The sequence below is a fragment of the Neophocaena asiaeorientalis genome, unplaced genomic scaffold (genome assembly GCF_003031525.2).
Source record: "Neophocaena asiaeorientalis asiaeorientalis breed wild unplaced genomic scaffold, Neophocaena_asiaeorientalis_V1.1 scaffold680, whole genome shotgun sequence".
Classification (NCBI taxonomy): Eukaryota; Metazoa; Chordata; class Mammalia; order Artiodactyla; family Phocoenidae; genus Neophocaena; species Neophocaena asiaeorientalis.
The window spans coordinates 244,945-264,990 of record NW_020171816.1 but is presented as its reverse complement, the minus strand read 5'-3'; the positions used below and the strand labels follow the sequence as shown (position 1 = coordinate 264,990).

Here is a 20,046-nt window from a genome sequence, read left to right as displayed (position 1 = left end):
GGTCTGGATCAGTGGTCAACAACAACAAGCTGTACAGCCTGCAGCTTGTTTTTGTTTTATTGGAACATAGCCCTGATCATTCATTTACAAATTGTCTATGGTTGCTTTCATGCTGCAATGGCAGAGTTGAATAGTTCTGACAGAAACTGCAAAGCCTAATGTAATTACTGTCTGACTCTTTATGGAAAAAGTTTGCAGATCCCTAGTCTAGATTAGTGAGTTTGTACTTTAACATTTAAAAATCTCTCCTTTTTACTTATATTTATGGATAATTATTTGTAAGTAAGGCTGTTTCCTGTAAGCCTTCAGGAATTAGGTAACTTTAGCTCTATTGCATCACTTAAAATTTTTTTTCAGAACATTTTCTCTTTGAATTTATTATTTAAAATTGTATTTCTCCACCTTAATTTTAGTTTAAATATAAGTCATTACATGCTATTTTTTAAGATCTTTGACCAGAAAGAGACATAGTTTATATAGCATAACTTTTGGGGGGACTAATTTGGGTGAAAAAGGTATCTTGCAGGAAAATAATTTTGTATTTATTTTAACAACTCATCTTCTTAAAATTTTTTAAAATTTGGTTGAAAATGATTTTCATAGCCACTGCTATTTTATACTAATAGAAGTGTTTCTTGAATAGTCTACATAAAATACAGTTCTAAGAACCCTAGTACAGTGGTTACTCTAGATCTCTTTGATCTTCTCCACTTAAGAGGGTAAGGTAATCCTTAGGGTAGTATTCAAAAACACTGTTGGATGTGTTCTGGTCAGAGAACATGTAGCTTTAGATACCTCAGTACTCAGCCTGTGAGTGTCTGCTGAGGCTTAAGTCTTCCTGCAAGCTAACTATTGGGATTTTTTTTCATTAATTTTTAAATTTTTTGTCTGTGTTGGGTCTTTGTTGCTGCGCACAGGCTTTCTCTAGTTGTGGCGAGTGGGGGCTACTCTTTGTTGCGGTGCATGGGCTTCTCATTGCAGTGGCGTCTCTTGTTGCAGAGCGCAGGCTTTAGGCGCGTGAGCTTCAGTAGTTGTGGCGCATGGGCTTCAGTAGTTGCGGCACGTGGGCTCAATTTTTGTGGCACGCAGGCTCAATAGTTATGGCGCATGGGCTTAGTTGCTCCATGGCATGTGGGACCTTGCTGGAAGAGGGCTTGAACCCGTGTCCCCTGTATTGGCAGGCGGATTTTTAACCACTGCGCCACCAGTGAAGTCCCTAACTATTGGGATTTGAATGATTTTAAATATGGGTGACACCAGAATTAGTGGTAATGTCTTAATTTTAGTGTTATATTGTATTACTTATGAAGAACATTTAAAGTTGCTTCTCTTATGATGAACCCCATAGATATAACTAATGTTAATAGGAGCTATTGGAAGTTACCATGTTCTGAAAATCCATTAAATATGCATCATTCAACTGTTTAGGTTACTATTGTTAAATTCCTATTATTTTTTGGAAAGAGTTTGGCATTGTAACTGTTTTGCTTGCACTGAGTAACCCAGAAGCAGTTGTCTGTTGAATCTTTCTATAGCAGTGTAGTCTGAGTTCAGAAGGGTCATGTAATAGAACCTGTATATTCTGGAAGGAGAGAACTGAGTTGGACTTGATCTCTTAATACTTTTGTTTTACTGCTAAAAAGCAGGTAACCATTCAGATCATTTCATGTTTTCCTTCTTCATGCCCTTCTCTCCCCTCCCCTTCAAGCTCAGTATCCTAGGTACCTAATTGCCTATTTAAATTCCCTAATCTTTTACCAAAGTCAAAACGTATAAAATGGTCTGGAGCTTAAGACAAAGGGAGGAAGTTAGGTAGTATGAAAGATTGGGCCAATTCTCATTTATCTCTTGAGTTCTGTAAACTGAGAATGTGAATTTAACACTATGCTTATTTTAAAATATATTGTATTACCATGAAAAATTAGATGAGGCATTAGAATCTAGAAAATCAGCTTCTTTTTTTGGGACCTGGTGATAATGCTTGAAGGCCTAATGCTCTCTCTAGGTCCCTTTCAGTATTAAGCTCCTGGATGCTGTTGCTTGGTTTAGTCGACTTAACACATGCTTTGTGGCATGATTCATGCTGCCTTCTGAGATACTCTTGAGTAGTTACAATAATAGGACCCAGGTGAGAGCAGTTCTAGGCAGAGCCACTGTAGAACTAGGATTTAGATGCAGCCAGGGCTGATGCTTAGCTGGTGAACACTGGTATACTCCTAGTGATTTACAGCCAGTGTTTCTTCATTTTGGGCCTGCATCCATTCTGACTGGGTGGTGTCCATACTGTGGCTGTAATCAGATATTTTGGAATGTTACTCCTGTATGCACCAATGAGAAAGACACCTCCTGAAACCTACTGTATAAAATTTACAGTGCATTGATTTTTCTGATGTATAGGAATCATCATGCTGATCTTGGAATTCTGAGTTCCCTGGCTATAGGAAATGGAAATTTTTGTAGAGTGTCACCATTGCTAGCTTATCTGGTGTTGCGGATTTTCCCTGTTGCAGGACTGGGTGAAAGCTTTTTCTGCAGCAGTCATGTTGAAAACCTTGTGTTGACTTTCCTCGTGTTCTGAAATGGGAATATAAAAGTTTACTACGCCACTTCGTCTTAAAATAGCAAAACATTGCTGTTTTCTGCAGATCTAGGACCTTGTTACAGAACTCTGCCAAAAAAAAAAAATGTTTACAGAAGAATGTGCTGTGATTAGAGAAGAATATGCTGGTGTGTAGATTTCAAACTCTCTGGACAATATGAATAACACTGTCTTTGTTTCTACAGTGGGAGCCAAGAAGAAAGGTTTGCTCCCGGGTGGAACAGGGATTATCCTCCTCCTCCCCTTAAGAGTCATGCTCAAGAGAGACACTCTGGCAACTTTCCTGGCAGAGATTCACTTCCCTTTGATTTCCAGGGGCATTCGGGGCCTCCCTTTGCAAATGTAGAGGAGCATTCTTTCAGCTATGGAGCTAGAGACGGACAGCATGGTGACTATCGAGGAGGGGAGGGACCTGGACATGATTTCAGGGGGGGAGATTTTTCATCTTCTGATTTCCAGAGCAGAGATTCATCACAGTTGGACTTCAGAAGTAGGGACATACATTCTGGGGATTTTCGCGATAGAGAAGGACCACCTATGGACTATAGGGGTGGGGATGGTACTTCTATGGATTATAGAGGTAGGGAGACATCTCACATGAACTACAGAGACAGGGATGCTCATACTGTTGACTTTAGAGGTAGGGATGCTCCTCCACCTGACTTCAGGGGCCGGGGCGCTTATGATTTAGATTTTAGAGGCCGGGATGGATCCCATGCAGATTTTAGGGGAAGGGATATATCAGATTTGGATTTCAGGACCAGAGATCAGTCCCGTTCTGATTTTAGGAATAGAGATGTATCTGATTTGGACTTCAGGGACAAAGACGGAACACAGATGGACTTTAGAGGCCGAGGTTCAGGTACTAGTGATCTAGACTTTAGGGACAGGGATACACCACATTCAGATTTCAGAGGTAGACACCGGTCCAGGACTGATCAGGACTTCAGGGGCAGAGAGGTGGGACCTTGTATGGAATTTAAAGATAGGGAGATGCCCTCTGTGGATCCAAATATTTTGGATTACATTCAGCCCTCTACACAAGATAGAGAACATTCTGGTATGAATGTGAACAAGAGAGAAGAATCTGCACATGACCATACAACAGAAAGGCCTGCTTTTGGCATTCAGAAGGGAGAATTTGAGCATTCAGAAACAAGAGAAGGAGAAACACAAGGTGTAGCTTTTGAACATGAGTCTCCACCAGACTTTCAGACCAGCCAAAGTCCACTTCAAGACCAGGACAAGTCACAGCTTTCTGGAGGTGAACAACAGAGTTCGGATGCTGGTATGTTTAAAGAAGAAGGTGGTCTGGACTTCCTTGGCCGGCAAGACACTGATTACAGAAGCATGGAGTACCGTGATGTGGATCACAGGCTTCCAGGAAGCCAGATATTTGGCTATGGCCAGAGCAAGTCTTTTCCAGAGGGCAAAACTTCCCAAGATGCCCAACGGGACCTTCAGGTATGTTAATGGAGTGGATTGCTTTTTTGAATTTTGCTTTTTCATAAGACTTTTCTGAAGGGTGAAGTGTAGAGTCCAGGACCATTAGTCCTAGGTCTTAACTTTGTACATCCATTAAAAAGCAAGGTTTGTATTCAGTGTACATCTCTAGAGAAAGGGCCCTCAGTTCAGATCATATTTTTGATGTGCGTCTCTTCATTATTTTGCTTGATGGTACTGATCGAAATGCTTTGGGATAATTTAGTTTGAAAGTATTTGTCTTTGGGAGTTGATTCTCTCAACTCTTACACGGTCAGGCCTGTGGCTGTTTAGGGCTCATTTTCTTATTTAAACTCATTTAGAAAATACCTAGGATATAGAGATAGAGAATACCTAGTTATGAGGAGGTGATATTAATGTTGCAAGTATTCTATTGAAGCTAACTTAATTGACTTAAATGTTGGATTTCTGTATGTATAATGTATAATCTAATGTATATGTAATCTAAGCGAGGAGAATTATGTTTGCAGTTGGACATTGAAAATATTATCTTTTAAAATAGGTATTACCCATCTCTATTGAAGTTTCTGTTATTTTGGACAGTAATTCTAAGACATGCTAACCAAATAATGGATTTTGAGAATGTTAGAGGCGGATGGCCATATAATTTATTGTTCAAGTCAGGACACTTTCAAGAGTAAAAGAGGGGGCTTCCCTGGTGGCGCAGTGGTTGAGAGTCCGCCTGGTGATGCAGGGGACACGGGTTCGTGACCCGGTCCGGGAAGATCCCACATGCCGCAGAGCGGCTGGGCCCGTGAGCCGTGGCCGCTGAGCCTGCGCGTCCGGAGCCTGTGCTCCGCAACAGGAAAGGCCACAACAGTGAGAGGCCCATGTACTGCAAAAAAAAAAAAGAGTAAAAGAGGGCACTATTTGTAATTGTGCCAGGAGAGTAGGCATAACTGGGAGGTGTGGTCACATAGTTATAGGAGACTTTTTTTTCCCAAAAGTTAAACCCTTTTTATAACTGTTGAAATGAAAGAATCAGTTAGAGCTGAGACTTTTTGTGTGTGTGTGTGGGGTACGCGGGCCTCTCACTGTTATGGCCTCTCCCGTTGCGGAGCACAGGCTCCGGATGCGCAGGCTAAGCGGCCATGGCTCACGGGCCCAGCCGCTCCGCGGCATGTGGGATCTTCCCGGCCCGGGGCACGAACCCGCGTCCCCTGCATCGGCAGGCAGACTCTCAACCACTGTGCCACCAGGGAAGCCCTGAGAGCTGAGACTTTTGTGAATATGGAAAATGCAGATTTCTCTGAATTGTACTGTTAAGTTAAATTGTCAGATGACACCTTTTGACTGTTCTGGAATTTGTTTATAGATGACACCTTTGATAAGTAACATCTGGTTTTATTTATTTATTTGCTATTTTCTCATTCAGGAAAAGAAAATTTTAGTTCTGAGAATCTAGGTGATTTTTTTTCCTGTTTATAAAAGTCGTATTCAGTGTTGTTTCTCTTAATTTTCTGCTTTACTGTTTTAAAATTGCCTCAATGACCATGGATCTTAGCACACTTGTATTCTAATGATTTGAAATCAAATTTTTGGGGAATTCCCTAGCAGTCCAGTGGTTAGGACTCAGCGCTTTCACTGCTGGGGCCTGGCCTCAATCCCTGGTCGGGGAACTAAGATCCCACAAAAAAAAAAAAAAAAAAAAAAAAAGAAAGAAAGAAATCAAATTTTGGAACTCAGAAAAATAGACAATTATAATTTTTCATATCTTCATATGATGTAAGTCATTTTGATTTTTGATCCTGAGTACCTGTATTTCATGTTGTTTCATTTTGCGCATTAACATGTATTTGTTTCTAAAATAATTTTTTATTCTGGATTCAAGGATCAAGATTATAGGACTGGCCCAAGTGAGGAGAAACCAAGCAAGCTTATTCGATTAAATGGGGTTCCTGAAAATGCATCAAAAGAAGAGGTAAGGCTTATTTTCTTTTCCTTTCTTTTCATCAATTAAAATTGTTTTTTTAATTTTTAATTTTGAAAAATTGTAGATTCCCAGGAAAGCGTAAAGAAATATTCAGGGAAATCTTGATTATCCTTCACCCAGCTTTCTCCTGCCCGTCCCCCAGTGTCAACATCTTGTATTACTGTAGTACAGTAGCTAAACCAGGAAATTGGCTTTGGTATAATCCATAGAGCTCATTCATTTTTCACCAGTTACACATGTACTCAACTGAGGTGAGGTTTGTTAAAAAAAAAAAAAAATTATGACAAACGATTGCTGTCCTTAGGCCTGATAATCGTCCTTTAGGGGATGATCCAAGATGCAGTTACATAAAGATACATAAAGATGCAGTTTATTGACAGTAGTAAAAACTGGGATCTGCCTAACTCCTCAGTGGTAAAGGACTTGGTGACTAAACTATGGATGACCTTAAGGAAGAGTTTGGTAAGAATATACAACACAGAGCAGACAGTGCCTTACTCTGTATTAGGCAGTGTGTGATGTTTACAAGCATTAGTTCATTTAATTATCACAACATCCTATGAAACATATACTCTTTCTTCATTCATTCCAAATATTAAGCACTATTATATTCCAGGCAGTGTTCTAGGCACTGAGTGATATAGCAGTGAACATTATGAAGTCACTGCTTCCATGGATAATAAAAAATAAGCCAAAAAAAAAAGAAAAATCAAGCAGTGATAAATGCCCTTAAAGAAACTAAAGTAAGGGTTTAGAGCATCATTGGGGTATAGGCTATTTTAGATTGGGTAGTTAGGGAAGACATCACTGAGGAAGTGACATTTGAGCCCAGGCCTGAATGCAAGTGAGAGAACAGTCCATTTGAAAATGGGGAGAAGAACTGACCAGGCTGAGGGAGTTCAGGTGCCATGGCCCTGGACTGGAAAGAGCTCAGTGCATCATCTTATGTTTAAAAGATGAGAATCCGGATGCTGAAAGGTTACACAGCACATGAGCAGGAGAGGCTTGGAATACAGGCAGTCTGATTTCAGAGCTTGAGTTCTTGAGGTTATGCTCTTCTGCTTTTTTTATGTACTTGAGAATTGTAAAATAATTATGTTCTGCTTATTCAGCAGTTTTTGAATGCCTGAAGTGTGTATGGCTCAATTTTGCCTTTGTAAAGTAATCATAGCTTTAAATTATGTAGAATAAAAGCCACTAGGGGGAATAGAATATTCAGTATTTGATTATGATGTGTATCATTACTGTACATACCATATTCTTGCAGATTCTTAATGCCTTTCGGACTCCTGATGGCATGCCTGTAAAGGACTTGCAGTTGAAGGAGTATAACACAGGTGAGTTTCACGACTTGCATGCAGCCTTGGGTTAGGAAGAGTCTTTGTCAGATCTCTGCATCTTGTGCTACTCAAAATTTTTTTAAGAAACCATAGTTAAGATTTTCGGAAGTCTCCTGTTGATGCCTTCTAATAACAGCCAGCTTTAGTGTTAGCTGTGGTTCTTTGTGGATGTTCTTCCACACATGGGCAATAAGGATGCATGTTCCAGTTCTTCTGAGTGCCTGTGAGATATAAAGTGAGTGTTGTAGCATTTGTCCCCAAATATATTTTATATAATTGAATCATTAAACTTACTGCTTATGTTCTTCATGGTGGTGGAATGTTTACGTTTGAGCCTGGTAAGATTTTAATTATCTTACTATATGTAAACTTTTACATTTCATTTCTTCAGCGTGGAATTTTCAACTTTCCAGAGAAATTGTACAAATTAGTGGTTTCTTGAAATTTTAGTCTTATTCTGCAAACAGACTCCTGCAACAGCTATTTTGTTGAAACCCATGAATAGATCCAGAAGAGCTTTCTTTTTGACCTCTGTTCTGTGGTCTGAACTGCTGATTAGATTTTCAGAATATCCTCCTAGTATTTTAGAGTACCAAGTTTGGTCAGTTTCTTCAAATCTTATTACAGAAAAAGTAATCAAAAGTGAAATGCCAAAAAAAAAAAAAAAGTGAAATGCCATGCACTCAAGGTATTGGACCAATATTTTTAGGACTACACATATAAAATGGTTTAAAAATAAAGGTAATATTTAAGTGATCTATTTTGCAGAATTTTAAATTGAAGAAGTAGAGCATTAGTCTTTTCACAAAACTTAGAATTTCAGTAATTCATGTTAAAGAACTCTTCAAGTAAGAGTAAGCCATATTTTTGAGTAGTTTACTTTTAAACAGTTTACCATGGAATAAAATTTTTGCATTAACTAGATAGCTTCTTTCAATTGGTTCTACAGAGGAGAACTATCCACAATTTCAAGCACAAATAAATTTTTGTGCTTGAAATAATCTGGTGTTTGAGTTAAGTACAGAATTTTTTTTTTTTGTAATTTGACAACAAACTCAGAAGTATTATTTCTCAGAAAGCTATTGTTTCTTTGTTTTAAATATGTCAACTCTAAATTTTTGGAAACATGACTAAGAGCAGTTAAGTTGTTCTTGCACACCACTTTTTTGGCAGGGAGGGGCATGTGTCTCATACAGACTTTCTTGATTTACTATTAACTTTGGGAATTAAAAATAGAATTTATAGGCTGCCGTTGCTTTTTGACTCATAGGGCAATAATTTCAGCTTTTATGTTGTTTCATGAACTGTGCTTTCGTTAAGTATTGGTATTTTTAGGAAAAAGACATGTCTTGATGTTTAAATAGCAGCAATTGCAATTCTTCCATTTCTGTAGTAGTCATTGACTTTCTATGTGTATTGTCAGATTTATTAGCAGAGTAAAACCTACATTAACTTACATGGTTCACAGAGGGAGTTCTTAAATTTCCTGGCTGTGGTAGCTATTAAAATTGTAGCTGGCACACCAGAGATATTGATACACATGTGAAATCATTCAAGACAGGACAGTGGTTTTAAAAAAAATAAATCAGCTTTCAGGAAATGTACTTTTCTTGGCATTTTAATATATGAGGTGATAGTGTAATAAAAATATATATATGCACATACATATATGTGTATATATATATACCTTTTAAAATGAATGGATTGGATTACCAGTCCCATGTTATCCATATTACATCACTGTGTGGCAAGTAGAATGAACTTTTAAAATTATCAGTCAGATCATGTTATTCCCCTGCCTAACACCCTTTAACACCTTTCCATCTCAGTTGGAAGAAATTCCCAACTTCTTGTTTTGACTTACACAGTCCTGCATGAGTTTGCCCTTGGCTGTTTGTCTGACCTCATCCCATACTGCTCTCCACCTTTCTTATTATACTCTAGCCACACTGAGCCTTTCTCTAGTCCTTGGCGAATAAAGACTTCTTTCTCTGTCAAGGCCTTTGCACTGCTCTTCCCACTGATCCTCACTTGTCTTTTGGGGTTTAGTTCTTGACTTCAGTTTCAACTCTCAGAGGCCTTGCCTCACCATCCAATCTAAAATCACTCCTCAGTCATTTTTTATTGTATCTTGGTTTGTCGTCATAGGATTTATCACTTTGATATTTTTCTTAGTGGTTTTGTGTGTCTTATTCCTCTCACTAGAGAGTTAGCTCCATGATAGCAGGAGCCTCGTCTGTCTTGTTCCCTCCTGTTTACCCAGTTCTTGACACTCTGCCAGGCCCTGATGGGTTCCCAGCATGCCTGGAATGAATAATGTGGTGTATGTGGAGTAATGTATATGGAGAGCAGCTGTGGTCTCCTTTCAGGTGAGGTGCATTAAAGGGTAGTTTAGGTTTCACAGCCGTGCACTCTTATATATCTGCTGAAGAACATACCTTGAAACAATCAGATGTTCTGAGAACTTTAACATTTACTTGTTCAAAGGTTTTGTGTGAATTTTGTTAGAAATGGTGTCTTTTATAAATGGCAGTCAATTTTTTAGGCTAGGATAACGTGCAGAGACCATGTAGGATGGATGTTGATCATAAGAGGGGGATTGTGGGGTAGAGTTCATCCTTTTAGTTGATGTATTGGGGAGCTAGTCTGTAACAGAGAAAACATTAATGCCTCTTCACTGACTCAAGTAATATCAGTTTAATTTTTGTCTCATTTAGAGCTGTGTAAGTACAGGACCACAACTTCTATCCAAAGTCTGTGGGATCAGATGAATTTATGAATTTTTTTGAATATAGAAAGGTAATGTGGTACATAGCTCATACATGAATTATTTCTCCCAGTGGGATGTGTATCAGACGTAATACTTCTGCAGCAAAATGAATATTCTTACTAAGAAGATGACTATAAAGAGACTAAGTGTAGTATATAGATTAAGATTTGTCTCCAAATGACTTCACTGAAAATTTACCAAAAACTTGGTATTTAGGGGATATTTGGATTTTGGAATTGCAGATAAGGGACTGTGAACCTACACATATTGTGTACGTTTGAGTTTTTCTATTGCCATGTGCAAATATATAATAACCCTATTAGTTGTAAAAGTACCTTGACTTACATGATTATATTCCTGGGGAAAGTACCAGGAATGAAATGTCTTTTGGTGACTGAGCAAATAAACTCTGATATACACATACAATGGAATACTACTCAGCAGCAAAAATGATGAAACTGTGTGTGCATGTAATAACATGGATGAATCTCAAACGCATTATGCTAAGTGAAAGAAACTAGACTCAAAAGGCTACATACTGCCCTGAAAGGAAATAAAGTACTGATACATGCTACAACTTGAATGAACCTTGAAAACATTATGCTCAGTGAAAGAACCAGGCACAAAAGACCACATATTGTCTGATTGCATTTATGTGAAATATCCAGAATAGGCATATCTGTAGAGACAGAAAATGGATTGGGTAGTTTGGTGGTTGTTAGGGGCTGGAGAAGAGGGAAAAGGGGAGTGACTGCTTAATGGGTATGGGGTTTCCTTTTGGGGTGATAAAAATGTTCTGCAACTAGATAGTGCTGATGGTTGCATAACACGGTGAATGTACTTAATGTCACTGAATTGTACACTTTAAAATGGTACATTTTATGTTCTCTGTACTTGATTATAATTTAAAAAAATACTGCATACTGTATGATCCTATTTATATGACATTCTGGAAAAAGAAAAATTATAGTAATAGAAGATAGTGGTTGCCAAGGTATTGGGGGAGGAGTTGACTGTAAAATGGAAGCATAAGGGAATTGGGGGGCATAATGGAACTGTTCTATATATTGATTGTGGCAGTGGTGTATCAATGTTAAATTCACTGAAGTTGGTAACTACTGTGGTTATGTAAGAGAACATCCTTATTCTTAGGAAATACACAGTGAAGTTTTTAGAAGTAAAGGACCATGATGTATGCAGTTTTCTCTCATGGGGTTTAGAAAAAAAATTTGATGAATATGGAGAAGCAAGGGAGTAGATATGACAACATGTATCAATAGATGAAACTGGTAATGGGCATATGAGTGTGTTCTTTGTACTGTTCTTGCAACTTTTTTTGTAACTTGGAAATTATTTCCAATAAAAATGTGAAAAACTGACATAAATCTGACGTATCCTATTTTAAAACAATCAGCAGAAATCTCGCAAGATAAAGACTACAATGAACTATTTCTGTCAACAAACTATAGAGCAGTGGTTCTCAGAGTGGATCCTGGACCAGCAGTGTCAGTACTACCTCTAACTTGTTAGAAATACATATTTTCAGATTCCTTTCTAGTCCTTCTGAATCAGGAACTCTGGGGGTGGGGCCTACCAATCTCTGCTTTAACAAGCCCTCCATGTGATTTTTTTTTAATGCTTATTTTATGTATTTATTTATTTATTTGGTCATGCCGGGTCTTAGATGCGGCAGGCAGGCTCCTTAGTTGTGGCATGTGAACTCTTAGTTGCAGCACGCATGTGGGATCTAGTTCCCCGATCAGGGATCAGTGGAAATGAGGATTTGTCAGTTCTTAGCTTACTGATGCCATCTACAGTTTTTTTATGTGTGTTTTTTTTGCTGTACACGAGCCTCTCACTGTTGTGGCCTCTCCCGTTGCGGAGCACAGGCTCCGGACGCGCAGGCTCAGCGGCCATGGCTCATGGGCCCAGCCGCTCCGCGGCATGAGGGATCTTCCCGGACCGGGGCGCGAACCTGTGTCCCCTGCATCAGCAGGCGGACTCTCAACGACTGCGCCACCAGGGAAGCCCCCTCCATGCGATTTTTGATGCACCCTGAATTGTGAGAATGATTGCATTCGATTATTTGTTTATAGTCTTTATTCTAGAACTTTTTTGCACTGTTTAAAATAGACAGTAAGCAAGTGGACCTTCAGTAAGTAGAAAAGCCTAATGCATATGTGCCTTAGGAGCCCATGGCAGGGCCTTGCCTACCTGATATCAGTTCTCCTGTACAGAGCTGGGGCAGGAACTGGAGTAGTGTTGATGTTATTTTATGTTCTTAGTTGTTCTTTCTGTTTATGTAGCATACTTCCTCCAGAGGTCTTGGAATGGTTGTAGATGTTCTCATTCTCAGTGTTTTTCTGATATTTGAATGCAGACAGAACTGCTGTTGATTCTTAGATGGACTTGAATACTGACAGTATAAAGCTTGCTGTGATTTTTTTCCCAAAGGAATTTGTATCATTTAAGTAAAAACAATATAGCTTATGGATTATGTTTCCTAATAAGTCTCAGACATAGAAAGTAACTCTCTTACAGTAAACTGCAGTGCTACAGAATTGTTTTAGTACTGCTTCATTAAGTAGTGTCAGAAAGTTAGAAGGTTAATAGGGTGGTGTTAGTAGGAAGAAGCAATATCTTGCTTTGATTCTGTCAGTGTTCATATAGTGAGTGGACACAGTTTTTGTGACCCTGTGAAGGAAATTTCTTCTTAGGAAGTAAGCATTTGCAGCAACCGAGTCACTTGGTCTCGTACCCTAGCATTTTGGGTATATTGAAAGTGTCAGAGGCTCTCTGCATTTATTAAGGGAATAGGCTCATATCCTCATTTTTCACAATTGAAATGGTTTGAGTTTTTACGTCTGTGTTGATGAAACAGAAGTGCCTTCCTTAAGAAAAGAAAAAACTCTAAGAGAATCTTTCAGTTTAGGGGCGGAAATCCATTGTGAAATGGGTTGACATGGATGATACAAAACATGCATAGTTTATGGTATTCCAGATGGAGTAGCTCAACATCATTTAGAAAAAATAAATTATAGTTGGAAAATGCAAATACACGTTTTTGGTTCTTTTTCCTGGCACTTACAGAATAGACAAGTAAAACTTTTAGTTCTTAGGGGAAAACTGACAAATCAGAAAATATCACACTTACTTGTCACATCTCTAAAACTACAGAAGATGTTTTCAGCCAGGAGACTTACTGGGTTTGGTACCACATTTGGGGAGGGTGTTTACAGATGAGCCTTAAGGAAAGGTGGCTGAGCTTTAAAAATAAGAATGTCTGGAAAGCCAAGAGGCACTTTTTAGGGCTGGGTGGGTCTTGTGGAGGCAGTGGATGGACTCTATGGCTGAGTGGAGAACAGTACACCTGGAGAAGAATCCTGTGATGCGGTCCTAGAGGGATCAGGTGAACTGGGGAGAGGTGCTGGAACTAGGGTTAATTTTAGTCATCCTTGGCATTACCTGGGGATTGGTCTTATTTCATTTTTAACGTTTCCCACCCCAAAGACTTTGAGTAGAAGGTCCTGTTAGAGAATATGGATGTTTTGTGACTCTTACCATCACTTTAAGGGATTACCTCTCCTGAGAGATTACCTTGGTGTAGACTCTGGAAATGGACAACTTGGCTAAGTACCATGAGCAGAGACATGAGCGAGTTGTCTCTGATGATGATGTATTCTGAACCTCATTAGGTGGTGTGGTACTTACTGCAGAATAGGGGCTCACTGGACTATTGGGAATGATAGCTTGAGGTCCCTGTAGAATTTATAGGAGCAGTAAGGCACTAAGGTTTAGTGACTAAGGGAAGTTTGAGTTTAGGTCTGTCAGCTAGTAAGGGGAGGGGTAGCCTAAGAGGATATAAGTATGTTTTCAGGGCTTGGTCAGGACTGGGTACTTTTGAGGGTTTGTTGCTGACTTTAAAGTAGAATCCCAGTACTGTTTTGGAAAGCAAGACTTTATAATTTCCGGTTTTACTTAATCTTTTTCTTTGGGGTAGTTAACTTTCCTAACACTTAAGATGAAACTCATTTTGTATTCTGGGAGCTGGCTTATTCTTCAATTTAAGCTTCCTTATTAAAACCCCTTAAGTTAGCAAGGATGGTTAGTGGTAGTTTGCAGCCCTGGTAGGGAAGTTTTAATATTTTTATTGACTTTTTTATTGGGCTCCCTGCATGCTACCTTTCCTTGGGGCTTTTGGGTGTCGAGTCTTTTTTTTTTTTAATATGGTATTAATTAATTGATTGATTATTTATTTATGGCTGTGTTGGGTCTTCGTTGCTGCGCGCGGGCTTTCTGTAGTTGCGGCGAGCAGGGGCTACTCTTTGTTGTGGTGCGCAGGCTTCTCATTGCAGTGGCTTCTCTTGTTGCGGAGCATGGGCTCTAGGCATGCAAGTCAGTAGTTGTGGCTCATGGGCTCTAGAGCTTCTCACTGCAGTGGCTTCTCTTGTTGCGGAGCACGGGCTCTAGGCACACAGGTCAGTAGTTGTGGCTCACAGGCTCTAGAGCGCAAGCTCAGTAGTTGTGGTGCACGGGCTTAGTTGCTCTGCAGCATGTGGAATCTTCCTGTACCAGGACTCAAACCTGTGTCTCCTGCGTTGGCAGGCAGATTCTTAACCACTGCGCCACGAGGGAAGTCCTGGGTGTAGAGTCTTAATCTGGATCTGAGAATGGGACATCTTTCGCAACCCAAGGCATCACTTTATTCATAAGCAGGAACCACCAGCTTGGCAATTTTTGGTTGGTAGACTATGTAGCATTGGAGGTCTCTATCTAAACCACACAGGACATCTGTAGGTAGAACAGACAGTATAGCATGACAGTGATGAGCAGATGCCTTAATTGGCAGGTTATATTCTCTTCCCTAGAACTATTTGGCTGAGATGGAATTTGCCTCTCTGAAATGCAGAAGGTGTTTGAACTCTGTTTAGAGCCCTGTGTCAGTTCACTGCCTTTCTGAGTTCCTCACTCTTCTTTAGGTAGAATTGCTATAGTCCTCACTTGTCTTTTTGGTCAAATGCTTAGGTGGCTTTGGCCGAATCTTAGTTTGTATAAGGCTGTATGGGGTTTCCTGTGCCTTTTGGTAGTTAGAAGAATTCACTGAAGAGTTCCCTCTGATGCGGTAGCAAGAAGAAAAGAGTCATTAATCAGCCTGCATAGTGCAGGAGCCTGCTTGAGTCCCAGCTTCAGTCCAGGGAGGAAAAGTCATTTATACAGTTACCTTCAATGGGAAGTAGATAGAGGCCATCCATAAAAACTATTTATGGGATTTAAAGTACATTGGCTTCTTCCTTTAACTTTCCCCTTGCAGAACATCTGATTTGTACTCGCCCTTTCTAGCTTACATTCTCTAAGCTCAGAATGTAAATTAAAGCAATTTTTCCCTACTTCCATGTTTCTTACTTAGGTTATCACTTAGGTCTTCTATCTAATTTAAATACAAGCCTCTTAGGAACTATTTGGTGGTAATGGTTACACTACTTTGTGAATATACTACTGAATTGTACACTACTGAATTACACTACTTTGTGAATATGCCACTGCATTTTATGGTATGTGAATTACATCTCAATTTTAAAAAATAAGCCTTCTTGAAAACTGGTTGACAACTTTCAGAGGCAACAGGATTAAAAGAGAATAACACCTAAGTGAATGCTTGAAGGTAATCACTGGTCAAAGAGATCAGCAAATAAAGTGATGTCCCCTGAGTTTCAGAGAAGTAAAATAAATCAAGACTTTTCATGGGTATTATAGGAAATGATCAGACAAGAAGTAGAGAAAAATGCATACAGATGGACCTTTTTTGTGTGCTTTCTGGAAGGCTCATTGTACCTCTGTTCCAATGCATTTTTTTTTTTAAATAAACATGATCCAACTATATGCTGTCTATGAAAGACTCACTTTATTTTATTTTTATTGTTTTTTTTTATTTTTGGTTGTGTTGGGTCTTCGTTGCTGTCCACGGGATTTCTCTGGTTACGGCGAGCGGGGGCCACTCTTTGTTGCGGTGCAAGGGCTTCCCATTGCAGTGACTTCTCCCGTTGGGAGCACGGGTGCTAGGCATGTGGGCTCAGTAGTTGTGGCGCACAGGTTTAGTTACACTGCGGCATGTGGGATCTTCCTGGGCCAGGGCTCGAACCCATGTCGCCTGCATTGGAAGGCAGATTCTTAACCACTCCGCCACCAGGGAAGCCCCCAATGCATATTTTTTAAAAAGAATGTTTTCAACCTCTAAAAATGGAGTTGGGTTGTAAGAATTTGTAAATTCTCAGAGAGAAGCTGTTTTCTACATAGGAGAGCTTTGGAGGCCTTGAAGGTCTTGGTTATTTCAGTCTCAGTATTGGGGAAGTTTCTCTACTATTTCGCCTTACTAAAAGAGGGCTGCTTTGCCTTCAGGGGAGTTTTTAAATGATCTGGAGCACTTTGAGATGTTTAGAGTGGTCTGAAATGTGACTTCCAAACCACCTCAAAATGTACCTTAGGAACCAGGATAGGGGAAATGGTAATATTTCATTTGTAGAACTTAGTCCTGGCTCTGTTGAAAGAATGTTAGTTTTGTTGTGGTATTGCCTCTTTTGGTTTTGTGGGGCCTACTGTTTTTTGTTTCTGTTTTTTTTTGCGGTACACGGGCCTTTCACCGTTGTGGCCTCTCCCGTTGCGGAGCACAGGCTCCGGACGCGCAGGCTCAGCGGCCATGGCTCACGGGCCCAGCCGCTCCACGGCATGCGGGATCTTCCCGGACCGGGTCACGAACCCGTGTCCCCTGCATCGGCAGGCGGACTCTCAACCACTGTGCCACCAGGGAAGCCCTTGTTTTTGTTTTGACCACGATTTTAAAAACTAGATTTGGACTGGAAAGAGAAAAAAAAGTTATTTACTGGCTTGGTTTATATCTTTCACGGCTCATTGAGTTGTTTTAGGGACAGGGGGAACAGGAAAAACAAAGTAAAACAAAACAAAAAATTCCTTTCATGTTTATTTGAATGCCCACCAGTGCTTTTGCATTTATCAGAAATGAATGTTGGTTGTCACAGTCGTCGGATACATGTTAGAAAATCCCATGGTACAGGAGTTGGGGTGGGAGCTGCTGAATAGTACTTCATAGCTCTCTGGTGAGGGAAAGTGACTAGATAAGATGATTTTAATTTTATTTATTTATTTTTTAACTGAAGTATAGTTGATTTACAATGTTGTGCCAGTCTCTGCTGTACAGCACAGTGACTCAGTTATATACATATAGACATTCTTTTTTAATATTCTTTTCCATGATGGTTTATCAAAAGTATTGAATATAGTCCCCTGTGCTATACAGTAGGACCTTGTTGGTTAGATAACATCATTTTAAAAAATGAATCAAATGTCCCTGACAGGGTAGGAAAATCATTGCTTAATAAATGAAGCTTAAGCTTCATTAGTTTTTTCCTAATAACCGAGCAATTGAATTTGTGTCACAGATTAAATGATTTCCTGCCTTTGCTTGTCTTCAAATCAAAGAAGAAAATATTAGCCAAGCTACAAAAATTCCTGGTAGCAATGTGTGAGGTTATGTGTGAATTGGTGGTTAAATAATATTTGTGTAAGTATTGGGATGTGTTTCTTCAACCTGAAAGTATTAGTTAACATTAGTTAACATGTATGTGCTAACTTTGGAAATAAAATATTGGATGAGTAGATCCTCTCAAGAAATTTTTGTCAAAAATTCTGACATACTTAATTTTAATTTCTAAGACTATGCAATGGTGTTATGTTGAGGGAGTAGAGTGTTCTGTTTGTATAATTGTAAGTAATTTAAAATTCTATATTTTTTAGAAAATTTTTCATTTTAGCTTTCAGATTAATATCAAGTCCTAGAAAGGGCTCACCTTGTTTATCAGACGATGAGTATGTTTGACAATGTACAAGCATATCTGATGAAAGGTTTTGGTAAATCTTAATCAAGAATAGTCCTGTATTTTATTTATTTTTTTTTAAAATTATTATTATTATTTTTTTGCGGTACGCGGACCTCTCACTGTTGTGGCCTCTCCCGTTGCGGGGCACAGGCTCCGGACCTGCAGGCTCAGCGGCCATGGCTCACGGGCCTAGCCGCTCCGCAGCATGTGGGATCTTCCCGGACCGGGGCATGAACCCGTGTCCCCTACATCGGCGGGCGAGCTCTCAACCACTGAGCCGCCAGGGAAGCCCAGTCCTGTATTTTAAAATGGCTGCATGGAGGACAAGTGCTGTCAGTAAGTTAGCAGCAATACAGGAACAGCTGTCTCATCTTTAGTCCCTGAGAGTGCTTTGTAATAGAAGCACAGGGGTACTGAAATGTATTATCTCATGCGCCCCTGAAACCACCCTGCAAAGGAGTACCATCATTGCTACTTGGCATATGAGATAACCCAAGCCCAGAGAGAAGTGGCTTGCCTGAGGGCACATGATGAATTAGCTGTAGCTTCTTGCCTATGTACATAACTGTAGAAGTTACTTTGTGTGTTGCTCCAGTGAAGATACTCATTACAAGTGATGTGGCATTGACTGAGTGCCACCGCGTGCCGGGTATTATGCTAGTGTTGGGTGTACAGAAATGAAAATATCCCCCTCCCCCACTTAGTCTGGGACCTCTGTTGTTCTGGCATCATCTCTCTGCATGGGCAGTTTGCTTCAGCATTGATGCTGCTCCTCTCTTGGGTGATCCTTTTGCCACTCCTGTACCATCTTTCCTGTCAGGTTGGAGTGTTCTTAGCTGGGGGGAGAAACTCAGATCTTATTCCTGATGGTTGCTCTGTAGGTTTTTTTGTTTGTTTTCAAGTGAACAAAAATTGAACTAGATCATTGGCTCTAGAAAGAGTAGTTGTTCCCAGATTTTTAAAAAGTCCTGGGGATTTAATATACAGGGTTGTGACTATAGTTAACAGTACTGTATTGGATATTTGAAGGTTGCAGTAAGAGTTGATCTTTAAAGTTCCCCTCACAAGGAAAACAAATCGTAACTGTGTATGGTGATGGATGTTAACTAAACTTATTGTGGTAATCATTTTGCTGTATATACATATATCAAATCATCATGTTGTATCCTAAAAGTAATACAATATTATTTGTCAATTATAGTTCAGAAAAAAAAAAGTTCCCTTTTTTGACTTACATAGCATTTTGAGATGGTCTATGCTTATCTACTTGTCATAACTCTTCCATTAGGCTAAGCTCTCTGAGGGCTAGGACCCTCCCCTCCTCTGTGCTCACATAGCGTTGTAAATGTCAGTGGAATTGAAATGAGTTGAATAAGGGTGAGAATTTCCTAATAAATGTTAATCTGGGCCCGAGAACCATCATCAGGATGAAGTGACCCTAAGATTAATTTTGGATTTTGAAAACTACTTGAAAATACAAACCAATAAAAAATATTAAAAAAAAAATAACCATCTGGTGCAGATGGAAAGCTAGATAAAATAGAACCATATGCAGTTTTCAAAAATTTAGCAAGTAATCATCAGTGCATATCTTCATAGTTTCATCTGTCTTATTATAAACCAGCAATCCTTATATGCATAATTGAAGGAGAGAGAATTGAAAGTGCTTATAAGATGTCAAAGTGATGATTTCATATAGGCCAATTTCATTTTTCCCAGATGGTATTTTGACATGTAAGTCAGATATTTTCCTAATTTTCCTAATGAAAGCTGCAGGTACATACTCATTTGAGGTTTTAACATAGCAAAGTACCTGTTGGAAATCTTTCACACAGGCCTCCTTTGTCATGTTATTTCCATTGATGGAAATTCAGATACCTGGATCAGTTCTGTTTGACTTTTGTTAAAATCTCTAACCTGATAATATTTTACTTTTCTTCTAAACACCTATATTCCCAGTGAAATGGAATTAGGAAAACAAGACCGATAGAACTAAGCCCTCTTGAATT

At 39.4% G+C, this 20,046-nt stretch overlaps 1 protein-coding gene across 2 annotated transcripts in view; it reads left to right on the top strand.

The window, feature by feature from the left end:
• RBM6 (RNA binding motif protein 6) overlaps positions 1-20,046 on the top strand; it is a 111,116-nt gene that overhangs the window by 22,917 nt on the left and 68,153 nt on the right. For both annotated transcript variants that reach the window (XM_024737470.1, XM_024737479.1), the window contains 3 exons: positions 2,785-4,063; positions 5,934-6,023; positions 7,303-7,372. In XM_024737470.1, the coding sequence (XP_024593238.1) occupies positions 2,785-4,063; positions 5,934-6,023; positions 7,303-7,372 (1,439 nt within the window). The remainder of the gene's footprint in view (positions 1-2,784; positions 4,064-5,933; positions 6,024-7,302; positions 7,373-20,046) is intronic.